The sequence below is a fragment of the Grampus griseus genome (genome assembly GCF_964374135.1).
Source record: "Grampus griseus genome assembly, chromosome: 1".
In the NCBI taxonomy this organism is placed as follows: domain Eukaryota; kingdom Metazoa; phylum Chordata; class Mammalia; order Artiodactyla; family Delphinidae; genus Grampus; species Grampus griseus.
The window spans coordinates 23,193,435-23,207,434 of NC_139017.1; the positions used below are offsets into that span (position 1 = coordinate 23,193,435).

The 14,000-nt window shown below is 38.9% G+C and overlaps 1 protein-coding gene across 1 annotated transcript in view; it reads right to left on the reverse strand.

The window, feature by feature from the left end:
- Positions 1 to 14,000, reverse strand: part of LIN9 (lin-9 DREAM MuvB core complex component) — a gene marked incomplete at its 5' end in the record, with an annotated part of 108,639 nt that overhangs the window by 81,514 nt on the left and 13,125 nt on the right. The window contains 2 exons of the mRNA XM_082647395.1: positions 4,280 to 4,405; positions 5,879 to 6,012. Coding sequence (XP_082503521.1) covers positions 4,280 to 4,405; positions 5,879 to 6,012 — 260 coding nt within the window. The remainder of the gene's footprint in view (positions 1 to 4,279; positions 4,406 to 5,878; positions 6,013 to 14,000) is intronic.

The window sequence follows — 14,000 nt, forward strand, 5'->3', positions numbered from 1 at the left end:
ATCCACACCTCCCGTCCGGGGAGCCTGTGCAGCCCACCTCTGCCAGGGTCCCGGGATCCAGGGACAAGTTCCCCGGGAGAACGCACGGTGCGCCTCAGGCTGGTGCAACGTCACGCTGGCCTCTGCCGCCGCAGGCTCGTCCCGCACCCCGTACCCCTCCCTGCCTGCAGCCTGAGTGAGCCAGAGCCCCCGAATCAGCGGCTCCTTTAACCCCGTCCTGTCTGAGCAAAGAACAGACGCCCTCCGGCGACCTACATGCAGAGGCGGGGCCAAATCCAAAGCTGAGCCCCGGGAGCTGTGCGAACAAAGAAGAGAAAGGGAAATCCCTCCCAGCAGCCTCAGGAGGAACACATTAAATCTCCACAGTCAACTTGATGTACCCTGCATCTGTGGAATACCTGAATAGACAACCAATCATAACAAATTGAGGGGGTGGACTTTGAGAGCAAGATTTATTATTTTTTCCCCTTTTCCTCTTTTTGTGAGTGTGTATGCTTCTGTGTGAGATTCTGTCTGTATAGCTTTGCTTTCACCATTTGTCCTAGGTTCTATCCGCCCGTTTTGGTTTTTTTTTTACTTAAAAAAATTTTTTTTCTTAATAATTTTTTATTTTAATAACTTTATTTTATTTTACCTTACTTTATTTTCTTTTATCCTCTTTCTTTCTACTTTTTCTCCCTTTTATTCTGCGCCGTGTGGATGAAAGGCTCTTGGTGCTGCAGCCAGAAGTCAGTGCTGTGCCTATGAGGTGGGAGAGCCAACTTCAGGACACTGGTCCACAAGAGACCTCCCAGCTCCACGTAATATCAAACAGCAAAAATCTCCCAGAGATCTCCATCTCAACACCAACACCTAGCTACACTCAACGACCAGCAAGCTACAGTGCTGGACATCCTATGCCAAACAACTAGCAAGACAGGAACACAACTCCACCCATTAGCAGAGAGGCTGCCTAAAATCATACTAAGTCCACAGACACCCCAAAACACACCACCAGACGTGGACATGCCCACCAGAAAGACAAGATCCAGCCTCATCCACCAGAACACAGGCACTAGTCCCCTCCACCAGGAAGCCTACACAACCCACTGAACCAACTTTAGCCAGTGGGGACAGACACCAAAAACAACGGGAACTACGAACCTGCAGCCTGCAAAAAGGAGACCCCAAACACAGTAAGATAAGCAAAATGAGAAGACAGAAAAACACACAGCAGATGAAGGAGCAAGATAAAAACCCACCAGACCTAACAAATGAAGAGGAAATAGGTAGTCTACCTGAAAAAGAATTCAGAATAATGATAGTAAAGATGATCTAAAATCTTGGAAATAGAATAGAGAAAATGCAAGAAACATTTAACAAGGCCCTAGAAGAACTAAAGATGAAACAAGCAACGATGAACAACACAATAAATGAAGTTAAAAATACTCTAGAAGGGATCAATAGCAGAATAACTGAGGCAGAAGAACGGATAAGTGACCTGGAAGATAAAATAGTGGAAATAACTACTGCAGATCAGAATAAAGAAAAAAGAATGAAAAGAACTGAGGACAGTCTCAGACACCTCTGGGACAACATTAAATGCACCAACATTCGAATTATAGGAGTTCCAGAAGAAGAAAAGAAAAAGAAAGGGACTGAGAAAATATTTGAAGAGATTATAGTTGAAAACTTCCCTAATATGGGAAAGGAAATAGTTAATCAAGTCCAGGAAGCACAGAGAGTCCCATACAGGATAAATCCAAGGAGAAACATGCCAAGACACATATTAATCAAACTGTCAAGAATTAAATACAAAGAAAACATTAAAAGCAGCAAGGGAAAAACAACAAATGACACACAAGGGAATCCCCATAAGGTTAACAGCTGATCTTTCAGCAGAAACTCTGCAAGCCAGAAGGGACTGGCAGAACATATTTAAAGTGATGAAGGAGAAAAACCTACAACCAAGATTACTCTACCCAGCAAGGATCTCATTCAGATTTGATGGAGAAATTAAAACCTTTACAGACAAGCAAAAGCTGAGAGAGTTCAGCACCACCAAACCAGCTTTACAACAAATGCTAAAGGATCTTCTCTAGGCAAGAAACACAAGTTAAGGAAAAGACCTATATAACAAACCCAGAACAATTAAGAAAATGGGAATAGGAACATACATATTGATAATTACCTTAAATGTAAATGGATTAAATGCTCACACCAAAAGACACAGACTGGCTGAATGGATACAAAAACAAGACCCATATATATGCTGTCTACAAGAGACCCACTTCAGACCTAGAGACACAGACTGAAAGTGAGGGGATGGAAAAAGATATTCCATGCAAATAGAAACCAAAAGAAAGCTGGAGTAGCAATTCTCATATCAGACAAAACAGACTTTAAAATAAAGACTAGGGCTTCCCTGGTGGCGCAGTGGTTGGGAGTCCGCCTGCCGACGCAGGGGACACATGTTCATGCCCTGGTCTGGGAGGATCCCACATGCCGCGGAGCGGCTGGGCCTGTGAGCCATGGCCGCTGGGCCTGCACGTCTGGAGCCTGTGCTCCACAACGGGAGAGGCCACAATGTGAGAGACCCGCGTACCGAAAAAAATAATAATAATAAATAAAATAAAGACTATTAGAAGAGACAAAGAAGGACACTACATAATGATCAAGGGATTGATCCAAGAAAAAGATTTAACAATTGTAAATATTTATGCAACTAACATAGGAGCACCTCAATACATTAGGCAAATACTAACAGCCATAAAAGGGGAAATCGACAGTAACACATTCATAGTAGGGGACTTTAATACCCCACTTTCACCAATGGACAGATCATCCAAAATGAAAATAAATAAGGAAACACAAGCTTTAAATGATACATTAAACAAGATGGACTTAATTGATATTTATAGGACATTCCATCCAAAAACAACAGAATACACATTTTTGTCAAGTGCTCATGGAACATTCTCCAGGATAGATCATATCTTGGGTCACAAATCAAGCCTTGGTAAATTTAAGAAAGTTGAAATTGTATCAAGTATCTTTTCTGACCACAACGCTATCAGACTAGATATCAATTACAGGAAAAGATCTGTAAAAAATACAAACACATGGAGGCTAAACAATACACTACTTAATAATGAAGTGATCACTGAAGAAATCAAAGAGGAAATCAAAAAATACCTAGAAACAAATGACAATGGAGACATGACATGGGATGCAGCAAAAGCAGTTCTAAGCGGAAGTTTATAGCAATACAATACTACCTTAAGAAACAGGAAACATCTCAAATTAACAACCTAACCTAACAACCTAACCTTGCACCTAAAGAAACGAAACTGAGCTATTTGTAATGAGGTGGATGGACCTAGAGTCTGTCATACAGAGTGAAGTAAGTCAGAAAGAGAAAGACAAATACCGTATGCTGACACATATATATGGAACTTAAGAAAAAAAAATGTCATGAAGAACCTAGGGGTAAGACAGGAATAAAGACACAGACCTACTAGAGAATGGACTTGAGGATATGGGGAGGGGCAAGGGTAAGCTGTGACAAAGTGAGAGAGTGGCATGGACATATATACACTACCAAACATAAAACAGATAGCTAGTGGGAAGCAGCCGCATAGCACAGGGAGATCAGCTCGGTGCTTTGTGACCACCTAGAGGGTTGGGATGGGGAGGGTGGAAGAGAGGGAGACGCAAGAGGGAAGAGATATGGGAACATATGTATATGTATAACTGATTCACTTTGTTACAAAGCAGAAACTAACACACCATTGTAAAGCAATTATACTCCAATAAAGATGTTAAAAAAAAAAAGATTGTACTATGAAATAGCATGTTTCTAGAAATTATAAAACGTATTTATGTTTGTCACACCACAAAATGTTAATAAAGTTCACAATTGTTTAATTCTTTGTTTTCACTAAAAAATTAAAATTTCAAAGGATAAAAAAAACAATGTATGCATAACCTTATAGCTTCATTAAATGATTTTTAGTGCATTCTTAAATATTTTTTGGAACATAGTGGAGCATAGATAATATAACAAAATTATGTTCAAAGCCTGTGACCTAAACAAAAATGAAATTGTGCATTTAATTATAAGATACGTAAGTATAAAAAGCACCTACATTAATGTTGGTCAGTAGGATATATTTAACATATAACTATTCTGGGAAGTTGTGTTTTGGTACTAGTCCTTTTGAAGATGAAAAAGTCAATATGGTAATAATACTACCAACTAATTTATTAATTTTATTTTAAATAAAAACATTATTTTTACCTCCGTGGTTTCCCCATAAGCCGCCTGATTTTTCCCCATTCTACTCTTGTTAACTTTCTTGTTTTCAAATTAGGAAAAGATTCCTTTAGACAAACACAGAAGTCATTGTCGCCTTCAAAAAGTGGTCTGTAAAACAGAAATGGTATTTTAATAGTTAATATACAATGTGTTACTTAAGAGCCATAAAATTCAAAATATGCATTCCAATTTTCAACATATTAATCACAAGATGCCAAACTTTCACCTCTACCCAAAACAGGCACAAATTCCAAATGTTAAAATTAAACTAGATCCTTTGCATTTATGAAACAAATAATGTGTAAAAGTTACTCAAGAAATACTGTCTGTGCTTGAGACTCCAAGAGACACTGATTTTTGTTAAAAATCTCCTATAGGAGTCTATCCTTCCAGAGGTTATCTTGGCATTATCATTATATCTGGTGAGGATAAACAATGTTAGCTACAAAGTATCTTTGTCCCAAAAGTAATATCATCATCAGGGAGTTCTCTTTGAGAGTCAATTCGTTTTAGAAAACTGGGGACTCCAGAGGGTTAGATTAGTTCTTGGGAAATCGAGGACTCGGATCATACTAGGACACCCTGAGAGCTGTCTTAAGCCTATGAAAAAATTTGTGGACAAAAATAAAACAATTTTATTCATGAGTTTGGGAAACCAGGAACCAGTCTCAGCAATGACACATGAAATGTCTTGGGCTTAAATATGAATGTTCATGAGATTCACAAGGTTCAGAGTACGCAACTGGTGAAAGTAGAGAAAGGAAATAAAGATAAGCAGTCAGCAAAGCAAGCACCACTGACTGGCATGGATTAGATAAGATTAGATTGTGGTGGATGAGAAATCAGAATTTTTCCTCAATAAATTCTGTTGTTGAATAATTGGATTTCACCCAAACCTCTATGTTCTACTTAAACATTTACATATAACTAAAATGCATGAATATCATCCCCCAAATAGAAAGACTCATTAAAATCTTCCTGAATCACTTCTACCATTAATAACTGTTTCTCTACTATTATACTAGCATTTAAAATCTCCAGATTTATAAAACAAGTTCCATTCACTGCAAATAATGGTGCTTTGTTTTTAGGGTATCTCCACTCCACAGTCTTTGTAAATTATAATATGGAGATTATACTTTCATTTTCATATAACAACTTCTTCCCCAAAAGGGGTAGGAGGGAAGAAAACTATGAAAAATGGAAATGGATCAAACTAGAATGAGGAATAGAAAAAGAAATTCAGGAAAAAAATAGAATCAAAATAGACCTCTAGAAAAGGTTGAGGCTTTGAAAGATTTTTTTTGTGTGTGTGGTACGCGGGCCTCTAACTGCTGCGGCCTCTCCCGTTGCGGAGCACAGACTCCGGACGCGCAGGCTCAGCGGCCATGGCTCACGGGCCCAGCCGCTCCGCGGCATGTGGGATCCTGCCAGACCGGGGCACGAACCCGCGTCCCCTGCATCGGCAGGAGGACTCTCAACCACTGCGCCACCAGGGAAGCCCAGGTTGAGGCTTTTAACATTTGAAAATCTTAAACTTCTGGTTCAAATGATACTTGTGATATGAGCCATGATACATACTTATCTATATTTGAGTAGAACCACTCATATATGCACCACTTATGTGCTTTGGGAAGCTTGAGTAAGTTACGTAATCGAAAACCAATCTTCTGTGAGGCCTTCTTATCTGGTGTTGACATTGTTGCTGTAAATTTCTGTACAATAAAAAAAAGAGATTAATTACAGTTCCATTAAGTAAAAATGAACATCTATAACAGTGAATACATTTGTAGAAAGCCAGATTATGGTAGGTACTCAAAAAGATTCAACAATATACAAAATGAAAATTTTTGTCATTATTTAACAAATATACATTCTGATTATTTCTTACAAAGTTAAAGCCTCCAATTTCATAACATATTTTGACAAGGAGGGTGAAATATTTGCCCCCGCCATGTTTGCACTACAGTGTAATTTCAATTTAGGTATGTAGGAAGAAGATACTTTTGAAAAATATTTCTAGAGTTCTAGGTCCAGAAAAGACAAGTAAGGACTCTGACACTATTGTGAGAGACAGAGTGAGAGCGAGAGAAAGAACCTGAAGAAAATATCACTCATTTGTATGAACTTTAAAAATGTCTAGAAAGATGTTCTGTACTCATGGATTGGAAGAATATTGTTAAAATGTCCATAATACCCAAAGCAATCTACAGATTCAATGCAATCCCTATTAAAATTTCAATGGCATTTTTCACAGAAATAGAACAAGCAATACTAAAACTGTTATGAAACTACAAAAAAACCTGAATAGCCAAAGTAATCTTGAGAAAAAAGAACAAAGCTGGAGGCATCATGCACCCTGATTATAAACTATATTACAAAGCTACAGTAATCAAAACATGATGGAACTAGCATAAAAACAGACACATTAGGGTTTCCCTGGTGGTGCAGTGGTTGAGAGTCCGCCTGCCGATGCAGGGGACATGGGTTTGTGCCCCAGTCGGGGAAGATCCCACATGCCGAGGAGCGGCTGGGCCCGTGAGCCATGGCCGCTGAGCCTGCACGTCCGGAGCCTGTGCTCCGCAACGGGAGAGGCCACAACAGTGAGAGGCCCACGTATCACAAAAAAACAAACAAACAAAAAAAACAGACACACTAGAGCAATGGAACAGAATTGAGCCCAGAAATAAATGCATGCATATATGGTTAACTGATATTTGACAAGGTAACCAAGAATACTCAATGAGGAAAAGACAGTCTCTTCGATAAATGGTGTTGGGAAATGGTTTTCATGTGCAAAAGAATAAAACTGGCTTCCTGTTTTACACCACTCATAAAACTTAACTCAAAATGGATTAAAGCTGTAAATGTAAGACCTGAAACCATAAAATTCCTAGAAGAAAACATAGGGAAAAGTCTCCTTGACACTGTTCTTGGCAATGATTTTTTGGGGATGATACCAAAAGCAAAGGTAACAGAAGCAACAATCAACAAGTGGGACTACATCAAACTAAAAAGCTTCTGCATCGCAAAAGAAACAAAATGAAAAGGCAGCCTACAGAATGAGACAAAATGTTTGCAAATCATATATCTGATAAGAAATTAATACCCAAAGTATGTAAGAAACTCATAGAACTCAACAACAAAAAGACAACCTGATTAAAAAATGGGCAGAGACGCTGAAAGACATTTTTCCAAAGAAGACACAAATGGCTAACAGGTACATGAAAAGGTGCTCAACATCACTAATCATCAGACAAATGCCACAGTGAGATATAACCTCATACCTGTTAGAATGGCTATTATCAAAAAGGCAAGAAATAACAAGTGTTGGAGAGCATGTGGAGAAAAGAGAACCCTGTGAACTGTTGCTGGAAATGTATATCGGTGCAGCCAGTATGCAAAACAGTATGGAGGTTCCTCAAAAAATTAAAAACAGAAGTACCACATAATCCAGCAATTCTAACTCTGGATGTTTATCCAAAGGAAATGAACTATCTCCAAAAGATACATGCAGCCCCATGTTTGTTGCAGTATTATTTACAATAGCCAAGACATGGAAACAACCTATGCATCCACTGACGAATGAAGAAAATGTGGTGTATAAATAAATATATATATATATAAAATATTATTCAGCCATAAAAAAGAAGGAAATCTTGCCATTTGTGACAACATGGATAGGCCCTGAGGACATTATGCTAAGTGAAATAAGTCAGACAGAGAAAGACAAACACCATATAATTTTACTTATATGTGTGACCTAAAAAAAAATTACCTCCCTCCCCACAAAAAACCCAACTCAGTAGATACAGAGAACAGACTGGTGGTTGCCAAAGACAGGGGTAGGGGGGCAAATGAAATGGATAAAGAAAGGTCAAAAGATACAAACTTCCAGTTGTAAAATAAATAAGTCATGAGGATGTAATGTACGGAATGGTGACTATACCATACTGTATACCTGAAAGTTGCTAAGAGAATAAATTTTTAAAGTTCTCATTACAAGAAAAATATTTTTGTAACTACGGTAATGGACGTTAACTACAGTGGACTTACTATGATGATCATTTCACAATATATACAAACACTGAAATCATCATGTATACCTTAATATAATGTTGTCAATTACATTTCATTTTTTAAAAAGCTTAAAAAACACCATCAGAACATCAAAAGAATACAACACAACCAAGTGGAATTCATTCATGTCAAGAATACAAGGATGGGTCAGTATTAGAAAACTATTAATGTAATCTGTCATTATTAATAAATCAAACAATAAAAGTCATATGATCACCTTCACTGATGCTAAAAACACTTGATAAAATTCAATATCCATTAAAAAAAAACACTTAATGGAATATAAAAGTAGACAAAATGACTAAAAAAACATGATATACCAGAAGTTAAATGATACAACTAAAGTAGTACTTGAAGGGAAATTTAATTCATTGGGTAAATGCTTATATTAGAAAAAAGGAAAAATTTCAAATAAATAACTTATCCTTCCACCTTAAGAAACTAGAGAAAGAAGAAAACTCAAAGCAAGCAGAGGAAGAAAATAATAAAAGTTAGAGCATAAATAAAGAAAAAATAGAAAACCAATAGAGAAAAATCAATAAAACCAGAAGTTCCTTGAAAAAAATCAACAAAATTGACAAACCTTTAGCAATACTGACCAAGAAAATAAAAATAGATGAACACTTTCTTAACCTTCAAAACACATTTCTCCCCATTCCAATCGAAAGGTCAGTATTGGACTTCCCTGGTGGCACAGTGGGTAAGAATCCGCCTGCCAATGCAGGGGACAAGGGTTTGAGCCCTGGTCCGGGAAGATCCCACATGCCGTGAAGCAACTAAGCCCATGCGCCACAACGACTGAGCCTGCACTCTAGAGCCCGCGAACCATAACTACTTAGCCCTCGTGCCACAACTTCTGAAGCCTGTGCGCCTAGAGCCCGTGCTCCGCAACAAGAGAAGCCACCGCAATGAGAAGCCCGCACACTGCAAAGAAGAGTAGCCCCCGCTCGCCACCAACTAGAGAAAGCCCGTGTGCAGCAATGAAGACCCAACACAGCCAAAAATAAAATTAATTAATTAATTAATATTTTAAAAAAAGGTCAGTATCATATTCAATGTTAAAATTCTAAAAACATTCTCATTAAAGTGAGGAATATGACAAAGATGTTGATTATACCCCTATTTATTTATTTATTTATTTATTTTTTGCGGTACGCAGGCCTCTCACCGCTGTGGCCTCTCCCGCCGCAGAGCACAGGCCCCGGACGCGCCGGCCCAGCGGCCATGACTCACGGGCCCAGCCGCTCCGCGGCATGCGGGATCCTCCCAGACCGGGGCACGAACCCATGTCCCCTGCATCGGCAGGTGGACTCCCAACCACTGCACCACCAGGGAAGCCCTATACGCCTATTTTTGACACTGTTTTGATGGAATTAGCCAATTAAACAAAAGGAATAAAATTGTAAAGGAGAAGACAAAATTACCATTATTTTCAGGTGATATGACTCCCCCAGAAAACTCAAGAAAATCAACTATAACCATTAAAAGGAATAAATTAATAAAGTGGGAGAAAACAAAGTTGTTATACAAAAATCTCTATTTAAAAAAAAATCATTATCGACTCAACTGCCCCAGAGCCTGAGGGGAGGGCGGACTCACTGAAGCTGCTGGCTCGGGAGGGGCCCCACCAGCCGAAGCCGCGACAGTCTTTGGGACCCCGGGGCCAGTTGTTTCAACAAGTAACTTAAAGACAAAATGGAAAAACAAGGAGGTTTGTGCCTGAGATCATGTTGATGTGAAACCAGGGATGGCTACGTTGTGCCAGCTCATTCATCCTGGGGTAAGCCAGCTGCCGTGTCATGAGGATACTCAAGCAGCCCTCAGGAGAGATCTATGTGGCAAGGAACTGAGGCCTCCTACCTACACCACGAAATCAAATTATCAATGCCTGAAGGAGACTGACCAGAGGCCCAAGGACACAGGAAATATCAAGGTCATTACACAAACATCAGCCCCACAGAACCCCTAAAGCCCAGATCCTGAAGAAGCAAAAGAGGAGATAAACTGCCTCAAAAGGGATATTGGTTATGTATACTCCCTGCAAGAGTACATCACAGGGCTTGTTTCCACTGATGATGACAAGAGATGCTACAACGGTACTTTAAGTTTTCAATATAATGGAAAATAAATCAAAAAAAAAAAAAACCATTATCGGGACTTCCTTGGTGATGCAGTGTTTAAGAATCCACCTGCCAATGTAGGTGACACAGGTTTGAACCCTGCACCAGGAAGAGCCCACATGCAGCAGAGCAACTATGCCAGTGCACCACAACTACTGAGCCTGTGCTCTACAGCCTGTGAGCCACAACTATTGAGCCTGAGTGCCACAACTACTGAAACCCACGCACCTAGAGCCCATGCCCAACAACGAGAAGCCACTACAATGAGAAGCCCGCACACCGCAACGAGAAGCCCAAACACCACAACGAAGAGTAGCCCCTGCTCGCCGCCACTAGAGAAAGCCCATGCACAACAACAAAGACCCAACACAGCCAAAAATAAATAAATAAATAGATAGATAAATAAATCATTATCTTTTCTATATATCAATGAGAACAAATCAAACAGAAGAAATATCCTGTTTATGACAGCAAAAATAACAAGAACAAAAAGTATTAAACACCTAGGAATATACTTAAGAAAGGTGCAAGACTGACATGGAAAAAAATGTTAAAGTCTACTAAGGGGTACTAAGGCTTGAATAAGTAGAACTACAACCAGTTCTTGGATGGGCAGTACCAATGTTACACGTCATAACCCCAAAATTAATTTATAATATTAGTTCAACATCAATGAAAATCCCAACAGAATTTTTTTCCTAGTCAAGTTGATTCTGAAGTTCATATGGAAAAATAAATGTTCAAGTATACTTAGGAAAATCTTTAAAAAGGATAAGTAATAATGTTATATCAGAAATTAAAACACAATATAAAGTCACATTAAAACAATTTGAAGGACTTCCCTGGTGGCGCAGTGGTTAAGAGTCCTCCTGCCAATGCAGGGGACATGGGTTCAATCCCTGGTCCGGGAAGATCCCACATGCTGTGGGAACAACTAAGCCCGTGCGCCACAACTACTGAGCCTGCGCTCTAGAGCCCACAAGCCAAAACTACTGAGCCCATGTGCCACAACTACTGAAGCCCGTGTGCCCTAGAGCCCATGCTCCGCAACAAGAAGCTACCACAATGAGAAGTTCACATGTCGCAATGAAGAATAGCCCCCGCTCACAACTAGTGGAAAGCCCATGCGCAGCAACGAAGACCCAATGTGGCCAAAAAATAAATTAAAAAAAAAAGTTGACACAAGCACATACAGAGACATGCTAGACATAAAGAGATAGAAAGTCTAGAAATAGGGGTTTCCCTGGTGGCTCAGTTGTTAAGGATCCGCCTGCCAATGCAGGGAACGTGGGTTCGATCCCTGGTCCAAGAAGATCCCACATGCCACAGAGCAACTAAGCCCATGCCACAACTACTGAGCCCACGTGCCACAACTACTGAAGCCCTCGTGCTCTAGGGCCCATGTACCACAACTACCAAAGCCTGTGCTCTGCAACAAGCCACCGCAAGGAGAAGCTCACACACCAAAATGAAGAGTAGCCCCCACTAGTAGCCGCAACTAGAAAAAGCCTGCGTGCAGCAACGAAGACCCAACGCAACCATAAAATAACAAACAAACAAACAAAAACTTAAAGAAAAAAAGAAAGTAACTTGGTCTTCCCCATTTGAACTCTTAAAAAAAAAAAGTCTAGAAATAATCCCAAATATATAGAGGAATACAGCTTGTCATGCAGCAGCATTATAAACCAATGTATAAAAGATGGATTGGGGCTTCCCTGGTGGCGCAGTGGTTGAGAGTCCGCCTGCCGATGCAGGGGACATGGGTTCGTGCCCCGGTTGGGGAAGATCCCACATGCCGCGGAGCGGCTGGGCCCGTGAGCCATGGCTGCTGAGCCTGCACGTCTGGAGCCTGTGCTCCGCAACGGGAGAGGCCACAACAGTGAAAGGCCCACGTACCGCAAAAAAAAAAAAAAAAAAAGATGGATTGTTCAGTAAATGTTACCCAGGACAAATAAGTAGTCCTCTAGGAAAAAAATTCGGTTGCCGTCTTACCTCATTCTTTACTCCAAAATAAATTCCAGATGGATTGAAGATTTAAACATATTTTTTTAAAAATGAAATAAGAAATATAGAGGGAATTCTAAAACTATAAATGTTAGACTAGGGAAGGTCTTTCTAATCATAAAATCAAAAAGTCATTAAAAGGAAACACAGCTATATTTGACCCTTAGAATTTTTTTCAGTCCTCTATGGTGAAAAATATAGAAACAAAGCACAAGACAAACTACAAACTGTGAAAAAAATTATAACCAGTATGAACAGCCAAAGGGCTAATATTCTTAATATATATAAAATTCTTACAGACTAACAAGAAAATGACCAACAATCTAATAAAAAACGGGAGAAAGAAAAACAGTTTTGAGCTAAGGAAAGAAAGTTTGTAAACATATATGAAAAGTATCTCACCGTCACTCATAGATGACATGCCAACTAAAACAAGTGAGATGCTATTATGAGATTAGCAAAAATCTAGATGTTTAGTTATATACTGAGTTAGGAAGCATTAGGTAAAATAGGCACTGTGATATATTACTGGTTGAAAGTATAAGCCAGTACAATTTCTTTGGAGAATAATTTGGCACTACTTTAAAAACTTTAAATGTGCATATCCTGTGATCCAGCAATTCCACATTTTAGCCATCTGCCCTAGAAAAACACTTGCAAATTTATACAAATATGTTTGGGATGTTCACTACAGCATTGTTTGTAATAATGAAAACTTAGAAACCACTTGAATGCCAATAAAATAAATAAATTATGGTGTAAGATTGACTACTACAAAACAGTAAAAAGGAATGAAATATTGAAGCGTGTCTAACTAAATCAGTCAGCATGGCCAGATCTCAAAAACAGACTTTTGATTTCACTGCAGGGGGCCCGGGTTTGATCCCTGGTCAGGAAACCAAGACCCCTGCAAGTCGCGAGGCAAAAAACCCCAAAAGAACAAACAAACCAAAAAAAACAAACCAAAAAAAACAAACCAAAAAAAACACTTTTGAGTGAAAAAATAAAGAATGATGCCTGATACAATATCATGAAAATAATACTACTAATGTAATTTTAAAACTACATACACCAAACAATACCATATATTTTCTATGAATACATATATAAAGGTTTAGAAGTATTAAAAAGATCTAAAAGGATAATCAAACTACAGTGGTTGGTTACCAGTGGAAGAGGGAAGCAGATCTGGAGGGTGGGTGAAGGTCAAAATTAACTTTTTATTTTTTAGTATAAAACTTTACTTAGGAAAAATTGTAGATTTATAGAAAAGTTGCAAAGATAATACAGAGGTTCCACATGCCCTGCATCCAGCTTTCCCTAATGTTAACGTCTTATATAACCACGGTTTGTCAAAACCAAGAAATTAACATTCGTATAATACTATTAACTAAACCACAGACTTTATTTGGATTTCTCCAGTTTTTCCATTAATGTCCTTTTTTTGTCCCAGAATCCAATTCAGGATACCACATTGTACTTAGAAAATTAACTTTTTA